This window comes from Perissodus microlepis, chromosome 3, assembly GCF_051167445.1.
Source record: "Perissodus microlepis isolate ML-2025 ecotype Zambia chromosome 3, ASM5116744v1, whole genome shotgun sequence".
Classification (NCBI taxonomy): Eukaryota; Metazoa; Chordata; class Actinopteri; order Cichliformes; family Cichlidae; genus Perissodus; species Perissodus microlepis.
This window is the reverse complement of record NC_140463.1, coordinates 48,679,376-48,699,284: the sequence shown is the minus strand read 5'-3', so window position 1 is coordinate 48,699,284 and position 19,909 is coordinate 48,679,376. Positions and strand designations below refer to the sequence as shown.

General features: G+C 44.6%; 3 protein-coding genes across 5 annotated transcripts in view; all 3 read right to left on the bottom strand.

The window, feature by feature from the left end:
- Positions 1 to 4,072: 4,072 nt before the first annotated feature.
- taf6l (TAF6-like RNA polymerase II, p300/CBP-associated factor (PCAF)-associated factor) lies at positions 4,073 to 9,805 on the bottom strand. Of its 2 annotated transcripts, none has more exons than XM_084924666.1 (12): positions 9,493 to 9,805; positions 8,832 to 8,998; positions 8,651 to 8,737; positions 8,411 to 8,561; positions 8,249 to 8,299; positions 7,989 to 8,083; positions 7,844 to 7,918; positions 7,350 to 7,570; positions 6,938 to 7,070; positions 6,572 to 6,700; positions 5,333 to 5,820; positions 4,073 to 5,240 (listed from the first exon to the last, which is right to left on the bottom strand). In XM_084924666.1, exons 2-12 carry the CDS (start codon positions 8,976 to 8,978, stop codon positions 4,907 to 4,909), a joined length of 1,911 nt encoding a protein of 636 aa, XP_084780792.1. In that variant the 5' UTR covers positions 8,979 to 8,998; positions 9,493 to 9,805; the 3' UTR covers positions 4,073 to 4,906. The 2 variants fall into 2 exon arrangements, with proteins under 2 accessions (XP_084780792.1, XP_084780791.1); XM_084924665.1 differs by having other exon boundaries at positions 5,324 to 5,820; positions 9,493 to 9,804.
- A 400-nt stretch (positions 9,806 to 10,205) lies between these two features.
- Positions 10,206 to 12,342, bottom strand: cth1 (cysteine three histidine 1). 2 transcript variants are annotated; one of them, XM_084924664.1, is made up of 3 exons: positions 12,190 to 12,342; positions 12,084 to 12,109; positions 10,206 to 11,370 (listed from the first exon to the last, which is right to left on the bottom strand). In XM_084924664.1, exon 3 carries the CDS (start codon positions 11,320 to 11,322, stop codon positions 10,492 to 10,494), a length of 831 nt encoding a protein of 276 aa, XP_084780790.1. In that variant the 5' UTR covers positions 11,323 to 11,370; positions 12,084 to 12,109; positions 12,190 to 12,342; the 3' UTR covers positions 10,206 to 10,491. The 2 variants fall into 2 exon arrangements, with proteins under 2 accessions (XP_084780790.1, XP_084780789.1); XM_084924663.1 differs by lacking the exon at positions 12,084 to 12,109 and having other exon boundaries at positions 10,207 to 11,370; positions 12,190 to 12,337.
- Positions 12,343 to 14,383: 2,041 nt separating this feature from the next.
- Positions 14,384 to 19,909, bottom strand: part of mta2 (metastasis associated 1 family, member 2) — a 30,163-nt gene continuing 24,637 nt past the window's right edge. Inside the window, exons 12-18 of the mRNA XM_084924662.1 lie at positions 19,390 to 19,490; positions 19,005 to 19,144; positions 18,629 to 18,857; positions 18,398 to 18,487; positions 17,527 to 17,645; positions 17,082 to 17,224; positions 14,384 to 16,834 (exon numbers count right to left, since the gene is read on the bottom strand). Of these exons, the coding sequence (XP_084780788.1) occupies positions 16,681 to 16,834; positions 17,082 to 17,224; positions 17,527 to 17,645; positions 18,398 to 18,487; positions 18,629 to 18,857; positions 19,005 to 19,144; positions 19,390 to 19,490 (976 nt within the window). The 3' untranslated portion in view covers positions 14,384 to 16,680. The remainder of the gene's footprint in view (positions 16,835 to 17,081; positions 17,225 to 17,526; positions 17,646 to 18,397; positions 18,488 to 18,628; positions 18,858 to 19,004; positions 19,145 to 19,389; positions 19,491 to 19,909) is intronic.

The window sequence follows — 19,909 nt, the reverse complement described above, 5'->3', positions numbered from 1 at the left end:
AACTGTTTTTATTTATTTATTAACCTTTATTTAACCAGGAAGATCCCATTGAGATTAAAAACCTCTTTTTCAAGGGAGACCTGGCCAAGATAGGCAGCAGCAGATGTCTCACAGTTACAGAAATTACTCAAACACAGGCAGCAACAACACACATGCAACAATAAGTGAAAGAATACAAATAAAATAAAAAATAAAATTCAAATAAAAATAAAAAAGTCAGTTAAAATGACAATCAATCTAATTGTTACAGTTACATGTTATGGACTTGGCCTCAAGGATCCGTAATAAAGAGAGCCTCAGTCTAGGGGCCCTTCCAGTCCACAAAAAATTGTTTTTTTTTATTTTTAATCACTCTACAAGAGCTTTAAACTGTCTTCACTTTGTCACTATGGGATATTGTTTGTGGAATTTTGAGGTGAAAAATTAATTTATTCCATTTTGGAACAAGGATGTAACATGTGGAACAAGTGACACGAACAAGTTCACTGTAATAATTATTTGATCCCTGCTGAATTTGCAATTTTCCTCAAACAGGAGCTCTAAAAAAGAAATAAATAGTATTTAGTTATTGTGGTAGTTTCATTTTAATGGTAAGAAAATGAATATTAACCAAAAATCTGTAAAATAAAAAACACATTGTATAAAGGTTGATTTGTATGTGTGGCGGGGTGTAGGGGAGTGGAGCAGGGAGCTCGGGGGCAATGCTAAGGGAGGTCAGCTGACACAGCTGATACTGAATGCAGGGTGAAGATGATGATGGTGCTGGATCAGCCCAAAACTACACAGCAGGGGTTTGTTAGTAATTCTGTTAAAGGCAGTCAGAACCATAGTCACCACCACTAACACACTATGTCCTGTACGTGCAGGCGCTACTTCAGTTTGCCGGGAAACATCTTGAGAGAAAGTCAGGGTCAGATGAAAGCAACGTTTAGCGCTTTGGCATCGACTCAACTCGCCACGTTTGGGGAACAGAAATGCTGCACGTGACCCAAAGAACAGCATCCCAACAGTCAAGCATTCAGGGGGGAAGCATTGGTGCTGTTTTCAAGGATACAAGATAAGTTCACCGAGAGACCAGTGGGTGGAGCTATTTATCGTGAAACCTTGGATGAGAATCAGAAACTTTATTATTCCCTAAGGAAATTATGTGGTTGCAGTTGCTCCAAGGCAACAAGAACAGTAACAGACTGAAATAAATGAAATAGTCAAATATATTACAAAAGTTAAAATATAACTGAAACTCAAATATAAGCTAATAGCTCAATGATAAATGTCCAGAATATTACAGAGATTAAATGTGTATGATTGACATTTTCCTCTGAATGTGCAAAGCGTGTAACTCTTCCACTGCGTACTGTTGATTAGATGGAGGATTGATGTGAACTCCAACCTCCTTGCCTCAGCCACAACACTGAAGATGCGTCTCTCTTTTTTTGCACAGTCGAGGAGCGTTTCAGGTCACATTTCACTGCATGTTATATCTGTATAACCATGCACGTGACAAATGAAGAATCTTGAATCTCCTGAGATGTGTGCAGGCCTGCTGACCAACTAAGGAGAAGTTTGTATTCATTTATGTTTATTTGAAGATCAAAACCAAATTTAACACTATGACATGAAAATCAATACTTTCTTGTAATGTGTTTTTCTGGATGTGTGGTTCATATTCTGTCACTCAGAGGCTGTTCATTCACAAGTGAGCAGACTCACAAATTCAGCAGGGGGGTCATTTATATACTTTCTATATAAACAGTAGAGTTAGATCAGTTCTGGTGCATCACAGCTATAAAAACATTTATTTGTAGAGAGCGGTGCTTGGTTATCCTTGGTTGGAATAATGACACAATGTTCAGCACTGTTGCTTCGTAGCTTAAGCCTTGCATGTTCTTCCTGCGTCTGCACAGCTTCTCTCCGGGTACTTCGGCTTCTCCAACAGTACAAAGCAAAATAAAAAATAACCTAAATAATAATAAACAAACATTTAAAGTTAAATTCGAACAGATTGCAATTAATTAATGATTAAATAACAAGATGCCTTCTATATCGTTCCGATGTTGTGCCAAAGTCTGCCAAACGAGTCTGTTTTGAAAACGTGAGTAGAAAGTACAGATATTACAGATTTTTAAACAAGTACAGAGATTTGCTTAAAAATCTGGGGAGTAAAAATAAAAAGATTTAAGAAATATAAAACTACCCAAGTAAAGTACAGGTACCTGAAAACAGACATGCGTGCTGCTAATTGGGGGTAACTGACTCATTCAGTGAAGGGGAAATGGGTGTCAATTACGGCAGGAAGGAAGGAAGGCAGCAGATGTTGTACCTGCTGGTTTTAGCCCTGCTGACTGAGTAAAATGGGTCGTTCCAGACACTGCTCAGAGGGAGAAAGAACTTTGATCAAAAAGTTGATTGGAGAGGGGAAAACATACGAAGAAGTGCAGAAGATAATTGGCTGCTCAGCTAAAAAGATCTCAAACGCTTTGAAATGGGGGGACGCCGAAAAACGTGGTAGAAAAAGGAACGATGCCATCCACCTGGATCATAGAATAACAGGAACGGCAAAGAAGAATCCAGTGATCAGCTCCAGAGCCATCAAAGGTCTATTTCAACAAGCAGAAAACGCCTATGTGAAGCCAGAAACGCTCATAAAGTACCACTGCTGAAAAAAAGACAAGTATTGAAAAGTTTGCCAAAGAACACATTGACCCGACTAAAGGGAAGTGGTGAAATATTCTGTGGACAGACAAGCAAGAGTGTTCTCATTGGGTGTAAAGGCCGCAGGCAGTTCGTGAGACGACCCCCAACCACAAGCCTGAACATAAGCCACAGTACACTGTGAAGGTTGTAAAACATGGAGGTGCAAGCACAATGGTTTGGGGATGTTTCTCATACTTTGGAGTGGGGCCCATTTATCGCATAACGGGCACCAGGGACCAGTTTCAGTGCCTAAAAATACTGGAAGAGGTCATATTGCCTTACACTGAGGGAAAAAATGCCCGCAAAATGGGTGTTTCAGCACAACAAGGACCCCAAACACATCAGCAAGCGCACAACATCCTGGTTGCAGACCAAAAAGATTGATGTCATGAAGTGGCCTGCGCAATGCCCGGACATCAATCCGATAGAGAATTTGTGGATTGACCTCAAAAATTCTGTTTTTGATGCAAAACCAAAGACTGCAGAAGATCTGTGGAGCGTAGTCCAGTCAGCCTGCAGTTTCTGTTCGCAGGTGTCAAATGTCAGTGGACTGCATGCTACACAGATGTAAAGCAGTGATCAGAAACAATGGTTATACAACTAAATATTAGTTCAGAGTTTAAAGGAAAAGCTAAATCCTCATTTCATTTTCAGTTCATACTGGAAATATTCCAGTTTGTACATGAAAATGTAGACACTGCTATTATTTTGAACAACCTAATATTCTTAATTGACAGTTAAAAAAAAGAAAGACAAACTTGTTCATGTTTTCATTTGAGATTGAATGTGCACGGCTCCCAGTGCCTTTTTGCACATGGAAATAAATAATTTATAATCCTCTGTTGTAAACACACAGCTTTTGTGCACATAACTGTATTTGCACTTTACTTCTCACCTCTGCAAGGAAGATAATGACGTTTACATTTTCTCTCATCTTCAGTTGAATTGATCTTTTATTACTACATGACCAGGAGCTGCTGGATGTCTGTCATGTTTGTTTTTGTCTTCATTACATTAAAGTCAGTTTGGCTCAACTGCACTGACAGACCAGAAACTATCACACTGGAAGGTAAACACTCACCTTCTTCAGAAGCAAGAGGAACCAATGCAAACGATGGTGTTTCTGACTAAATCAGGTCACGCTGGTGCTCAGTGCCAGCACAGAACAGTCGTTTAACTCCTCCTACCCCGAGCAGGAGCCCACGGGAAAAACAACATATCAGACACACCTGCTCTCCTTTATTCTACTTGATGCAGTTTCTTCATAGAAAAGTAAAAAGAAGTATCTGTTCAGAGGGTAGCATGTAGCATCATAACTAATATATCAGTAGCGATCTACTGTGGGAGGCAGCACAGATGTGACCTCTGACCCGTCTCCTAACATCAGCAACAAGTAAATATTTATTCAGTCTATGAAAAACATTCATTAACAACATATCCCATCTTGCGCCAACATTGTCCTCAGCAGGTATTCACTCTGATATTATGAGTTTAATCGACACTAGCACAAGCTAAACAAGAGTTTCAGGAAAAGATCAAACAGTGGAAAAAACAAAATGATGGAAAAACGTGTCAACTTGAAAGATTTATTTAGGGAAGATCACAGTTCCCTCTCTGCTCCACACACATCTCAGGATTTTGTCCATTCTCCAATGAAAGTGCAGCAGACACGTCGGTACTGTGATCCAAACGTGCTGGTCCTGTCATGCATGCAGCACGTCCAGCTGTTGCTTTTTAAAGGGACCAAAAGTGGCTTTGAGTAAACAAATAGATTTGTTACAAGAATAACAGATTAATTAAAAAATGAAGCAGTAAGGAAATATTGGCAGAATGATCATTTGGTGACTGCAGTAAAGATTTCCCACCAGCATGAGTGTGCTGAGGCTAAACAGACCCAGCAGTAACTGTGGAGACATGCAAGGCAGCCAGAGGCCCACCAGGCTGTCACGTGTTACATTTCATGGTCTTATTCCCAGATGCTGACATTGAGATATTGACTAGCTGTTTAATTAGCATGTTTAGAATCTCTTTGGGCCTCATCTGTATGTTCATACATGTGAGTGTCAGCTTAGCCCTGTGTTGCCTCTTTACTGACAACATCCCCTAAAAACTCCAGCAGCTTAATCAGAGCAACGTGTGCCTGGAAGAGTCTGCAGCAGTCAGACTAATGTTAGCTCATATAGTCTGTGACACTCTCACACACACACACACACTATAGAGGCAGGTGAAGGGAGTAATGTGAACATGTCCAGCGACGTACAGGTTTGCCCACCCTGCCGATGACGGGCAGTTTGTGTGCATAGGTACGTGGTGGAACAGCAGAAACAGGCGGAGTTGTTGCAAACATTGTCTGGAAAGGGCGGCGGCCTTGACAACGCTGACCCATTTGCCGCCCACCAATAAGAAAGGAAAATGCAGGAGGTGTGGTCTGAGGTGAGGTGAAGCGAGCTTTGGGAAACACTTCACGAGACAGACCAGCTGAACGTTGGCGTGAACATGATGAGGAGGATTTGGAGCGCTGCATAGACGAGGCACGAGGCACAGCCCTGGGTAGACACACAAAAATAAATCAACACAAACACACACACAGACACACAAAGATAGACAGGTGCTCCTCTGGTTGCTTTACCTAACTGACCCTGTGCCTGAAAGACTCGGCGGAGGTGGATCAGTGCGCGGACTCCCGTCCTGTCTGGGGCTGATGTTGAGGTTGGCGGTGAGCTGTGGCATCTTCCGGGTGGTGTCGAGGTTGGAGGCGGGGCCAGGAGGTTCCTTCCTGGAGTCACTAAGCTGGGATGGAGTGCAGGGCGAGTGGGTGCCAAATCCTGGTCCTGTGCTAAAGCGGACAGCCAGGCTGTCGCCGAAGAAGGAGTAAAGCTCACAGTACATGGCGGGGAGAGGGACGGGGGTCCACTCCTCCCAGTGACAGCCGGCCCCACCCACCTGGAGGTGGCTGGCAATTCCAAGGGCAGCTTCTGACAGAGGCTCTGGAGGTGGGCTGAGTCCCGGAGAGTTCACCCTGTAGCTCACAGCTCCCACCACAGAACCCGGATGAGCACCGGAGTGTCCCTCTGCTGACTGCGACAGAGACAGCGCCTTCATCTTTAGCAGGCGCTCCACTGCCACCTGCAGGACAATGGGAGGAAGTGGCGACTTAGGTGGGACAAGATGAACTCAAATTATGATTTAATTCGTTTTTGATCACAAGCATCATTAGGCATAATGTCAAGATTGAGCTCATCCTTTTAGTTATCCTCAGCACAAATTTGGGGTTCAACATTTTCATTAAATCAACATTAACCACACACTGCTTTGAAGTTCTTGAAGCATATAGAACAATCCCTGATCCAGGGTCAGTTAACCTGACCTGCATGTGTGTGGACTGTGGGAGGAAGCTGCAGAGAAAACTCAGTTACAGAGGAAACTGTACGCAGAACGAGCCAAGCTGAGGTTTAAACCAGGAAGCTTCCTGCTGTGAGGCAACATTGCTAACCACTCAATTTATATTTGACAATAATTCGTTATTTTATGGCTCCCAGAATTAAGTTTGTATATTGTCACAAGCCGTTTTATTAGGTACACCTTGCTAGTACCAGGTTGGCCCCACTTTTGCCTTAATTCTCCATAACAGAGATTCAAAAAGGTGCTGGAGTTGCAGTACATGTGGCAACTCCAGCTCACAGCAACATCAGAACGAGCACAAAGAGGAACAGCTGGAGCAGATGTGGAAGTTGACTCCAGTGGACCTTCAGACCAACCAATCAAGTTTAACCTCATTCTGTTTTTAAAGTAATGTTCTACAGTTAAATACTTCATTAAGTTGACTAATGACAGTCTATCAGTGTCTGAAATCACCCAAAGCAGCAGCAGTACTGACCAGGATGGCTCCGTAGACCTTGTGTCCGTCAGCTTTCACCTGGGCGTTGGACACAGAGTAATCATCTAACACAGCCTGGAGGTTGGCCCAGTACGCAGGAAGGTGTGGAAAGAGGACGCGCTCAACAGCCTGCCAGCAGAAACAGGTGAACACAGAGAGAGGAGCATTCAGGACACAGGAGGGTAGCAGTGGAGCACTCAACAGCAATAAAAACAGTAATGACATGCAGGTTTGCAAATATTAATAATAATCAAGATGTGAGATTTTTCATTTAGAGAATGATTTGTTTGAAAATATTGACTGAATATGGGCCAAATCTAATCTATAACTGTCAAATATTTACTAATGTAGAAGCTGTGACCATACCTTCCATCCCAAAGCATGGAGGCCCACAACAGCTCCATAGTGGGAGCACAGTGGTCTCACTGGGTCAGACAGAACCTTCTGGAGAGACAGCAAGATCTGGTGGTAGAGACCACTTACCAGATCACCATGAGTCCTGGAGAAGAAACACCAGAAAAGAAGAGCGACTGTTGGATTTCCATTTTTAAGGCAAACGCCGAGTGAATGTTAATGTTGCCCTTAGCAACAGCCTGCTAACATTAGTCAGACTGGTAACATTGTAGCAACACAGGTTCTTTGTGAAATGATGCTCCATATTTACTGTAAAACAGGCTAACACTACACTAGTTTTGTATTCTCAACACTGATGTTAAATCCTGATTGGCTAACAATTTTAGAACAAGTTTGCCTAAGCATCCACGGAAAATCTGCTCACCAAAAGATGTGGCTGAGGAGCAGGGCAGCGTAGTCCCTGAGAGTCCAGTGGTCGTTGAGTGGGTTGATGGAGGCTGCCAGTGGCTCTAGGATGCAGTACATGACACTGGAGACCAGGCTGCGTACATATGAGCCCAGGTACAGGTAGGGATTCTGGACCAGGCTCTTCACCATGTGCATTAGTCTGTTAAGCTGCTCCAGGTCGTGGCTTACCGACTTTACCTGGAAGACAAACCGAATCCATGATCAGCTGAAACACTGGTCAACAGGTTCAGGAAATCTACATCCTAACTGACGACATAATCAGAACCTTCGACGCCACTCAAGCCGAGGTCACGCAGGTTACCGTGTAGAGTTAAAAGCGCTTCCAGTTATGAGATAGGTCTGATTCATGTGTCATGCTACAATATTTTCTCTTACTAAACACACCAAGCATTCCTAACAAAACTGGTGATGAGAATCATAAATGCTGATTTGTGTAACCCTAAAACTTACTCCACTGATGACATAAACAAAGTACGGAAGCAGGGCTGCAATCTTGGAGTTAGACTGGAGGTCCAGCAGAGCCACCTGAAACACACACACAAACGTCGTTTAGCCTGTTCCCAACAAAAAGTCTGCTCTGTCTGTAGCAGCTTACCTTCATGAGATGCGGGTCCTCTCCTAAGATGGCCCTTGTGATCTGCTGGTAGTACTTCAGTAAGTCATCTGACAGAGACTGTACTGCAGTAGGAACTGGGACAGTTTAACACAGACAAACACTGAGATTTTCTAACAGGATAACAATGATGCTCTCAGTGAAAGGTGGAGCTCAGTTTTTGAGTATTAGCTACTTTATTCTATCTACAGGTCCAAGTACAACAACTGTGGGTTAGGTTATGCCTGCTGTGTGTGTCTCACCTGTACCCTGAGGTTCCAGGTTACCTTTACCATCCAGGTATGACACATTGACTGCAGGCAAACATGAAACATTAGTAAACTCATCACGTGAATATGGATATGACAGAGCATAGAGAACACTACAGGATGAGCCTGCGTGTGGAACGTAGCCGCGTAGCGTACCTCGCACCATGGTCTCAGCACAGCCTTTGGGGATGTTGGTAGCCAGCGCCAGCTCGACCAGATTGACGTCCCGATCCTCAACAAAGAAGAGCTCGCCTTCTTTCACTGAACGGAAAGGCAGCGCATCCTGGGCTCCATAGCCGCAGATGGCCTGGTAAAGAACAGAGACAGAAACATGAAGGAGTTCACATCAGACATGCTATCACCTGAGGGAGATCGGATATGGAAATTACAAGCTACCTCCACGTTGCTCCAGCGCAGAGCTCTGTTGAAGTCCTCCACCGTCAGCTTCCTCCTCTTGGCGTGTCTCATAAACTGAGAGCTGCTCTGTTGGGGACACAGCAAAACATTACCACGTACACCTAACACAAACTTCTCCCATTTTTCTATAAAGTCAGAACATTATCTATGCATCACTGACCTGCGTTGCTTCCCTGAGTCGGTAACACACGTCCTCGGCCAGCAGAGCCGCCACATCATCACCGAGCTCCACACCTGCGCCCTCCGCCATCAGTCTGACAGACTCCCGGGAAACCTCGGCGAACCGGCGCTCCTCCCGGTCCGCCATGTTCACCGAAATCACTCAAACTAGCAAGAAAGATCACGTTACATTCATGCCTTCTCTGCATCTCACAGCAAAACATCGCGTTTGGCGGTAAAGCTTTACGGAACTTCATGTGTCCTCGGGTACACACTACAGGGTTAGCTAAAACGTTTTCTCGTCTATAAACGTCTTCACTGTGGAACGTCACGTATTTGGGACCTTTTGCAGCTGTGGCCCGTGGTTTCTCCGAACCACCGCACTCATTCAGCATGCTAACAAAGTGAACTCTGGTTTTATTCAGTTAGCTGGAAGAAACCACCGCACTTTAAAAGAAACCACAATAACGAACCTATTACACTACAGTAACGAATAAAATGACCGTTGTGTCTTTATAAAACTGTCACATCAAATACATGTCAACTAACCGAACGGTTACTCCGCGTTAGCTAAAATACCATGATGCTAAAAGCTAGCATCAGAAGGAGGACAGAAAATACAACACCAGGCCTTCCCAGTATCATGTAACGTTAGACTTTACCTTCTAAACTGGAACAAAGGGGGACTGGAGGTCTTTAGCGCCTGAAATAAAGTTCACACCGGGGTAGCTGTCCGATACACTAGCCGCGCCATAACGTCAAGCTAGCAATCATGACCAAGACATCCGCTGTACCCTTCAAAATAAGGCAGCGAGGTCCAGTTTACTGTCTCACGATATCCTCCTGACGAAACACCTCAGAGGTGCAATTTAACTAAAGCCTAAAAAGATTTAGCTCTATGCTTACAGTATCGAGCTACCTTTACCCTCCCAGTCTACCTGTTGACGCTCTGTACCAGGAGGTTAAGGCCAGTGATTGGTTGCCGAGTATCAGTAGACGGGATTGGCTGGTTGAAGGTCGTGTCTCTTTAAAATACTTTTTAGACGTCCTATACGGAGGTCTAGTATAAACATTTCACCATCGCCTCCACATTAAACTAACCCGGACGTACAGCAGCCAGAGCTGATCATAGGCCAACTTTCAGTTTCAGCCCAAGACTCTTGTCTTTGGTCACATGAGCATGGTCCCAGCTAACCATCCCATTCTTTATTGGAAGGAAGCTTCAGAGTTTTAAGACAGTTTCAGGAGCCTCTTGTTTCAGCAGCAGCTGATTAAGACTGACAAACGTCAGCCTCGCTTGTGCTTGAAAAGGCAGCTACTGGACTTCCGTCAGTCACCCTACAACTTTAATCCAGCCCAGCCAAACACACAAACACAGCAGTTAGTAAAAAAAGAAACATGGTTTATTTACAGTGCTTTGGGCAGACATATAGCCATGTACAATTAAAAATATTACACATATAGCTGCACCTGTAAGATTCTCTTTCCAGAGCTACTCCAGACTGATCCATGACTGAATAGTCATGTTTGCCAAGGCCTGCTTGGGCCTTCTGAAACAAGCTCAAGTCAATTAGAACATATATACAAAAAAAACCCTTGGGGTAAAGTGGGGGTAATTACATATTAAAAAAAGAAAAAAGAAAGTAGTGTTCAGCAGCAGTTTAGAGCATCCTGTTGGCCCAGATATCCTGGGCCTTTGTGCTCTCCAGCTTCTGCAGGTGGAGGGCCAGTGGCAGGAGCAGATCATTTAAGTGCTGACTGGAGAAGGTGAAAGCATTGTGTGCTGGTGCTTCTGGGGTGGTGGGTGGAGGAGATGATGAGGCAGAAGAGTCTGATGCAGAAGGCAAACGTGAAGCGCATGTGGACAGCAACCCTTTGTGTTGACTGGAGGTTTTTATCCTGTTAGGGAGGCCGTGCTGGAAGTGACAGCGGGTTCCGTACAGGCAGAAACCAAAGGTGCTGAAGGTGCGGCACAGAGCCCCTCGAGGTTTCCACCCATTGGGCTTTTGCACAAATGCGGTCTTTTCACCAACACTGGCCAAATTGTGACGGCCATCTTCATCTTTACCCTCCACATGCAGGAAGTTACAGCGGGTTCCAAAGGGACAAATCCCAAAGGCACGGAAGGTGCGGCACGGGACGTTCCTGCGACGACGGAGGGTGGGGCGTTGCTCTGTGGGACTGTGGACAAACAGGCAACGGTTGCCATAGTAGCAGTAGCCATCTGCGTGGTAGCTGCGACACAACTCGGTCTTGTACTTTGGATGGTGTGAGGGAACGTGGAGCTCGTGGAGGCCGTGGGCAAACTGGCAGCGCTCGGCATACTTGCAGAAACCATCATCTGAGTAAGTGGTGCAGAGCTCCGTCTTGTAGCGGGTTGAGCAGACCCAGGGGATTAGAGGTGGTGAGGACTCTGTCACAGGGAGCAGGGCTTCGGCCAACGATACGGTGCTTCCACAACAGTCACCGTCAGATTCCTCCACAGACTGCATGCTGTCCAGTAGCTCAGGTGAAGGCAGAAACAAGTCTTTGCTACTGGTCTGTAAAGAAAGAAGTCGCGTTTTAAACATGTATCGAGTTCTGCCTGGTCTTTCTGATATTTTTCAGTGTATAGCACCAAATCACAAGAGTCACCTCAAGGTGCTTGATATTGGAAAGCAATTTCAACGTCTGCTTAAAATGATGGGATTTCATGTCTAAAAACAGATAGTCTATACAATCATATACAATGTACCGGGTTCTACACTGAAATGACAGCAGTTTAAGTGAAAGTGACAAATCTCATCAGAACATGGTCAGCATACATGAAGTCTTTCAAAAGTGACCGCAGGACACAGACCAGATGAACTGAATAACCAGCTTTGATAGGGAGCCAGTCAGCTCTTCAACTTTGCTATTCCACTTTAAAAAAGAAAAACACACTTCCACTCACATAATTACAACCAGATGGACAGTAAACTCAAACGTAGCAGATACAAACCAGAAGTTCTCTGGTTTGTAGGACCGCCAACTGAGCGCAACTCACATTTGTTTTGCAAGCTAAGCAGAGTCATGCTTTAAAACTGGCTGCACACGCGGAACCCCATGTGTCAAAGAGACCCGAGGGGCACTTCCTAAAGTCTGACCTGCATAGACTGACCCTCACCGTCCTCAGCCAGGCTGGTTACCGCGATTGCTGCAAAAGTACACTGAACTAAATAAGCTCACAGTAACTTTGTGGCAGTATGAAATTGTCTGAATTCAGGTAACTTACAGTTTAAGTCTATCAGCAGGATTCAGCTAAGGAGGCACAATTATTGTTACTTTTATATATTAAAAAAACAAAAACAAACTTAGATCTGTGGCTAAGTTAGTCCTACCAGCAGGACCCCCAAACTGCGTCTGACGAACAGAAACCAATGAAACCTGCACCGTCAACAAGGCCACGAGCCTCCACGCGCCTGCTGTGTCCCTGGGTCACCAGCACCGAAGCACGCGCTGTGCGGCTGTCATTTAAACCTCCGCTCACCGTCCCGCCTCTCAGCACAAACGCTGCTCAGGTGCGCTCGGCTCTACGTCACAATGACGTCTGCAGGGAGCGCTTTGCTGTGGGCCAGTCCGGTTGGTAACCGTGGATTAAGTAGGGGTGACGTGGGCCACAAGTGGGGCCGCGAGTTTGACACCCCTGATTTACATCATACAACATTTTGCGTTCATGCAGCAAAAACGAAACAGGAAGTAGTTTTTATTCCGTCTCTCAGTTAGGAACCTTTCTACAGGTTATTGGAACACAGCCCGTGCTCCTAAAGATGAGAGCCTGATCTCTGTTACAGGTCTGAACAGTCCTTTTCCATTAAAGCCATCTGAAGGTCAGTGTACAAAGTCTTTCCACTCAGAGTCTAACTAAGCACCTTTGGACATTTCCTTGGACACTGGATACTATTTGTAGTTTAATGTCGAAATTTCGACTTTAATCTCAAAATTGACACAATTCTTTTTCTTAATTTGGCCCTAAGTGCTCTCCCAAAAGCCACCAGTTTTTTGGGAAAAGCTGGAACGTGTGGAAAGTAAATAATGAGAGTGATTTAGTGGTCATTAAAATGTTCAGAATATGCAAATTGATGATGATTCATCTCATAAATCATGACATACTGCTTCATATCACCACTGTTTCCCGCCCTCTCAGATCCTCATCTGCTATTCATCTTACTGTTCCTGATGTCTTCTCTCTGTGGGGAACAGAGCCTTCAGTCCCTCTGCTCCTTGGCTCTGGAAGTCTCTTCCTCCAGCCATAAGAAAGCTGATTTTATCTGTTGTCAAGTTCTGTTTTGCAATTTTAACTTATTTTATGACTATTGCTCATTTTATTAATTTTGTTCTTTGTAAGGTGACCTTGGGTTCTTGAAAGGCGCCCTCAAAAATGTATTATTATTATTATTTATAGGTTAAATGAATGTGTTTTGGTATCAGCAAACCAGTATTGCATTGTTTAGCAGAAATAACCCATCTCTGCTATCAGAGTGCTGAATCTTTGCTTCAGCTCACATGTACAGAACTCTGTGTCTTCTGCTCTGCATTGGCCTGTTTAAAGGTCCCACTGAAGTTCAGCTTTTGCACTTTCTTATATCAACTTCAGGCTTTTTTGCAACAATGGTGCGGAAATCATAGCAGAACAGAAGAGACTGCAACCTTCCCAGCCCCGGAGGCAGTGAGAACACCTGAGTCACATCGTTTCTACCATGAGGTTCAGTCAGATCGAGGTTCCTGGCAATCTGCTTTTTCCTTAACCAAAGAAAGAATTCTGTGATCACCACTTCAGTTTTCTTTCAGGGTGTTTGGGATGTTGCTAAGCTGGCCCGTGGCTTCGTTCTCTGTAAGAGCAAAAAGACTGTTTAACTACCAAAGCTGTCGGCATCTCTCGGAGAGGTTGGCGCTGGCTATCGCATTAACATCTCTTTAATCTGTTGCATTTATTACTAAAGAGCAAAGGAACATGCCTCACCTGGCCATGAAACTGCTTGTCAGTGAGCCAATTACTTTTGAGCCAGCGCTGCCGATCAAGGTGTCACTGTGGAAACCCTCGTTCTCAACTGATCACATTCACAAGGTTTCGAGAAAACCGACTGAGCGACCTCAGAACCCCATCAGCGATTAAAGCTGAAAGTCTGCACTTCAGTCACAAGCTGTTTAATTTAAAACCGTCTGTGGTGATATACAGAAGGGAAATTACAAACATCCAAAGATCTATGTTCCTGATGAAGAAAGAGTGACTCAAGTCATTGCTAAAATTGACACTTTATATCCAAATGGCACCTTTGAGGTTTTTATTTACAGTGGTGTGAGAATGTGTTTGCCCCGTCCTGATTTCCTATTTTTCGTATGTTTGTCACATTTTTGCTTAGACCAGTTTGCAGTCAGTCATGACCTCGATGATGTCACAGAGAAGCAGAAGCAAGAACACACAGCGGGGTCCTGTCAGACTAAACTGGATAAAAAAAAGAAACGTGACAACAGTGTGAAAAGCTTCAGCTGTTTGATGTGAGGCAGCAGATGTGAAAGATGTCTGACCACGAAGAAAAAAAAAATCTTTATTATTTTTTCCTTATCAAGATACATTAAAGGATACAGAGACATCGGAATAAAAAACACTTGAGAAAAAGTTTCACTTGTGGCATGTTTGTCTCTCCATCATTAAAAAAAATCCACACCCTGTCCCTTTTGAAGGTCAGTCCTGGTTAAAAGAAGCAGTCCACCCACCCGATGAAGGAGAGATGCTTCACACGTACAGTAGCCTGTTAGCGCAGTCTCCTCATTAACAGAGTTACACACCTCAGATGTACAAAATTAAAAACAAACAAACCAAAACTAAAAGTTTTCAATATTCCACTTCTGCAGTTTTCTTTACACACATTAGCATTTGCTACAAACTTGACAATTCAATTTCTTTTTTGAGAGGAAATATTACAAAGCTCACATCGGGACCAAATCTGCTTAAAAAAGTCATCACTGCAGAGGACTCAAAGGAATCGTAAGGATCCAACAGCTCGGTTTCAGCACTCTCCCTCTGATAAAGGTACAAAGAGAGGGAGGAAAATAAAGAAAAAGCACAAACAGCAGAAGATTCCTCCGCACAGTCCTCACATCCCGTCAGAACCAAAACATCAGCACATGTACAGAACAGGATGAAGGCTGCATGAAGACAAAAGGGTCAAAGGTCTGCAAGGTTTCCCCCCCATTTGACTCCAATCCTAGAGCGCCGTGTTTTTGCATACATTTTCTGCTTGATTCAACCCACATTTATGAACTGACCCCTAACATCAGGAACACTGTTCCTTCAGACTGTCTCGCTGCCTGTTCTCCTGCACATTATGGCTTCATTTTGGACTTCTGCAGAAATCCCACACATGATCTCAAAGCCAAATTCATGATAACTGAGCTGTGAGTAAGCAGCCTCTGTTGTCGGCTGTCAGCACACACGTTTCATGCACCTCTCCTACTGTATGTACTAACAATTTACAGTAAGCAAAGCACAGAGTGGCTGTTGGAATAAAACCCTATTTCAAAGAAACCTGATTGGCTGCTGCCCAGAGTAGTGATTTACCATTTCCTCTGTGCAGAGACGGACTGAGTGAGGGGAACAAACTAAACCAAAAACAACTGCAGACAAAGCCTTCAGTATTTTCAGTTAGTACTTTCAATCAGCTCAAACTCAGCGCCAGAAGAATGAAACAGGTTTGTATGAGGCTCCGATTCTGCGTCTTTGTAAAGTCTAGGTCAGACCCTGTGACATTTACACACTGTTTCAGTGGGTGGACAGGTGTGCACACCTGCATCTCTGAGGTTTGTTCCTAAAATGAGAGAACTGAACGTAAAGTCAAGTGTGTTGAACGTTTCCAGGCCTGAATGACAGACTGCAGCCACGGAAAGAGTTACAACACGCAGCAGACTAACACCACATTTCCCTCCATCACCACAGCCCACCCGATGATTCTGCTCTGCTAGGATGGAGGAAAGGAGGCTCGAGAGGAATCCTGAAACCGAGGCAAACCCTGGGCCTGCTCAAGCTGTCCTACAGTCCTGTAAGGGTGTCGCCCCTTCAGTGATGCATATATTTACACAAAGATAAGAGACGGGAAAGTCAAACAATGTCTGCTTTATCACCATTGCTTCAGGAAGAAAAATATATGAATTTAAATGACACATTTAAAAGCAGGGCAAGTGTGAGTGTGAGGGCTCCATCACGCTGGCTGCTGCTCTACAACAAACTGATGTGACATCTGCTGGTACGAGATGCTGCTCTGCTGTCACTTCAGCCAGTTGTGCCTCTCAGCATTTGTGCCATTGCTGCTGTGTGTTGGATTTTAACACTATTTTAATGACCAGAGCACAGCAGCTCAGAGCCTCCGAGTGCACAGAACAGACTGGAAACACTTTAAAAAATGATCTGCTTCTGGTTTTGAGTTCTCCTCCTCCGATAGTGGCGACCCCTACCACTCAGGACAATACTGCACTCTAAGTTCTGGTATAAATGGTACGGAGCCGAGGCAGGGTTACCATTGGCGACCAATTCAGCATGTATACTGGAGCCCTGAGGGTTTAATGTGTGCTTACTGAATAGGTGTGTGTGTGTGTGTGTGTGTGTGTGTGTGTGTGTGTGTGTGTGTGTGTGTGTGAGACAGAGAGAAACATTAACTTATGGGAAGTAAAAGAGGACTAAAGGAACATGACACTGAAAATGGGGGAGGAAAAAAAAAAAAAAAGACTACTGTATGCTGTACTGTGCTGCCTATAAGTGATGGCTTAAACACAGCCCCTCCCACTGCCCACCCCACCCCCATGTCCTGTTAAAAGACCACCCCCAGCCCTCATTTTCAGTCCTCCAGGACGATGGGCTCGCTGGTGTTGGAGGGGACGAGGGGCATGGCTAGGGAGCGTGGCGGCGGTGGCAGTTTGATCCGGACCAGGAGGTGAGGTTTCCTTGCTGCCCGGCGCATCTCAGACTGGGTGAGATGTTTCCTCAGAGCCCTGGTTCACAGAGACCAGTGATAAGAACACACATCCACTCTGACACAATAATGCTTCAATTAGCAAAAAGGTTGCTAACACTGTGTGTAGCAAGGTGTGGTGTGTACCCAAGTCACTCTGATGACACCCATCTGTGTGTGATCCTGCTGACTGTGCATGTCTGTGTGCTAAAGACTGCTGACTTTAGTTAAGCTGGGGCATTGATGATCTACTGTGGTAAATCAGGAAGTGCTGTTCTGCCATGTACCTGGTGTCCTTTGTGGCAACAAACACCACAGGGTTGGGAGCTTCTCCCTGGCTCACTTTCTGCCGCTTGATGACAGACTGAGAGGTGGTTCTCATACCTGAAGTATATGGCCTCCCATTGGCTGGGTATGGCACTCCTGCAGCCTGTGAACCAATGAAGAAAACAACAATTGATCAGACTGCAGTGCAAAAAGGAAACACGTGAGTAAAACATGCTGGCTTTCCACCACTTTTTGGATTTAATGATGCACTAGTATACTACAAGCTGCCCAGCAGGCCCCAACATAAAATGCAAGAAATTAGCAGCCATTAGTTCTGTGAGGAGTGAAATTACATGCACACTCTGAGGAAAAGAATGAAAACAGGCAGCAGATGAGTGTGTGTTGTAGTAGTTACAAAAGGAGCATATTTTCTTAAATAATAAGCCATGTGAGAAGAACACTGACGCTTTCAAAGCTTCTCTTCCCCAGCAGGCTCTGGCCCACTCGAGGCTGGTTGGCCTGGTTCCTGTTGATGGGTGTTGGGGGTCCTCTGGTTGCCTTCAGTTTCAGAGGAGCAGAGATGGCTGCGAAGACAATTCAGAGAAGACAAAAGCAGCAGGGCAAGTTTATCTGTTTAGCATCTTTCAAAAACAAGGCCAACAAACAGTGTTTCTAAGACACTCAAGGCTTGACGAGAGAAAAAAGGCTGATAAGATTTAGTGATTTACTCTGTAAATAAATATCCTGAAACCCATCGTCTCATAATCACCATTTAACAATATAAACCTCAGGCTACAGTCCCACACAGCAACACAAATCCATATCCTTATGAAGACACACGTGATCCTTGTCTTAGCAGTAAGGTATGGACACAACGCCGACAGCATGAAGCACAAATGAAGACACTTTAAAGCGATCGTCACGGTGATTCTACTGCTGCAGCCAGACTGCTCATCAGTTTGGTACCTGCTGAAGTTCAGGGTCTGACTGCTGATCTGGGGTCTGCATTCACTCAGCTTTAGCGTTACTCTGGGTTCTTGGCTAGCCTAGTGTTAGCATGGTGTTGGTGCAGGTGCTTGCAAAGAGCTGAAGGTGTTAGCAGCATAATGGAGCTGTTTCTACTTTACTACTGTGCTCTCGTCCTTTTGTGCTATAAAAATTAAAGTAGTCCAAATCACACAAACTGAACTCAGCTGATTGGCTGAAGGCACACTAACCTACATGTGGCATCACAGGCAGTAGAGGACTTTAATAAATACATGTGGTATAATCTAAAGGAAGCATTAACTTGGAACAGCTTCATATTCAGTGTGCTGGTCACATTCTGCGTTCTTACCCAAATCCTTCACTATGGTGGCCAGTGACTGTCGAGGCACCAGCTTGCTCTTCACTGGAGTTTTTGTGGCTTTGGGCAGCCTGATCATACCTGAGGAAATAAAAAAATAAACTCTGTTGAACTCATTTAAGGAGGTTTGAAAACATCACTGAATGACAAAGCTGTCAAACTTGCTGCTTGTTAGTAGGTTCAAATGAGCTTAGAGGAAAGAGGGGGTGAGTGTGTACATACACTCAGCCTTGACAGCGTTGGCGTTGATGGAGGCGTAGGGGCGTCGAGCAGCACGTCGAGGCTGCAGAATGTCTTCGCACACCCGCCGAGCAATGCGGGTGAGCTTGGTGGTCTGCAGGATGAATGTCTGGCGGTTCTTGGCCAGCAGTTTGGCTCGACCCTCGTTGCGGGTGAACGGTGACATTCCTTGTACCTCCTGGCGTGTCATGTGACCACGAGGGCCTGACTCCTGGACGGACAGAAAGAACAGATTTAATCTTAAGGAGGTGCAAGACAACCCAAAACATTCAAAGTCTGCTGATTAGCTCATGTGGATTTCTTTACTGCTTCTCATTCAAACACATTTCTAAAGAAAGAGCCGACTGGGGAGACTTACAGAGCCAGCTCTAGCAGCACCCTCAAGCTGTGTGGGAGTCTTCAGACCTCCGTACTTCTTCCAGTAAATCCAACAGGAGGCGCAGAGTCTGCACTGCATGTTTGGGGGACCCCAGGCGTACCACTGAGGAGACTGAGCCGCTGGGTTGGAGACAAACGATTTAGTGAGTTAGCACCTGTAACTGTCAGGTCCAGGTGCCTCGATGAACACCTGCCAGTAATACATGGGTCTTCTGTGATCGCCGGTAATCAGAACAAGTTGGTGGCATAAGAAAGAAAGACTGTATTTACATCTATTTTAATGTGTCCATGTGGACAGTCAACACTCCCACTGCAAACGAGTGTGGTTCAGACTTTATTTAAACCCAGCCTGTGTGCACACTTACTGTGGCAGCTCTCACAGCTGAGTCCTTTCTGAAAGCCCGCCGCTCCATTCATCCCAGGCTTGCTGCTGGGCACCATGATCTGGTTGGGGTTGGGTTTGGTACTGGTGAAGGAGGACAGAGTTAGTGAAGCCTGTTCCATCATGTGGTTCAGTTCTCCTACCATACAGAAAGGTGCTGGAAATGTTTGCTGCCTCACATCATAATACCTCATGGCTTATTTGTTAGAATGCTTCTGCGTTAAACACAGTTTTTAGTTATTTGGCTTTTGTTACATTTATTATACTTCTTTTGTTACATTTGTAACTTGTATTTATTTTAAGCTGTGCTACTATAATATCTTTATTCATTAATCCAAAAGTGACATTTTAATCTAATTAAATCTATGGTAAGACTTTAATGACTGTGGCTAAAATAGCTAATGACAATCACAAATCCAGCATCATATTTCCCAACATCTACCAGAAAGGACAATATGAAAGTCTTTACTGTTTGAACAGTGTTTTCATTCCTTTATTCAATC

Bases quoted from the DNA above. Each gene is read 5' to 3' on its own strand.
- taf6l (XM_084924665.1), bottom strand. From the start codon at position 8,978: ATGGCGGACCGGGAGGAGCGCCGGTTCGCCGAGGTTTCCCGGGAGTCT. The intron at 7,571-7,843 runs GTAAGTTTTAGG...TTTGTCTTCCAG, and splicing joins TTGTTTATGTCATCAGTGGA to GTAAAGTCGGTAAGCCACGA. The intron at 6,701-6,937 runs GTATGGTCACAG...TTCTGCTGGCAG, and splicing joins TCCATGCTTTGGGATGGAAG to GCTGTTGAGCGCGTCCTCTT.
- cth1 (XM_084924664.1), bottom strand. From the start codon at position 11,322: ATGCAGTCTGTGGAGGAATCTGACGGTGACTGTTGTGGAAGCACCGTA.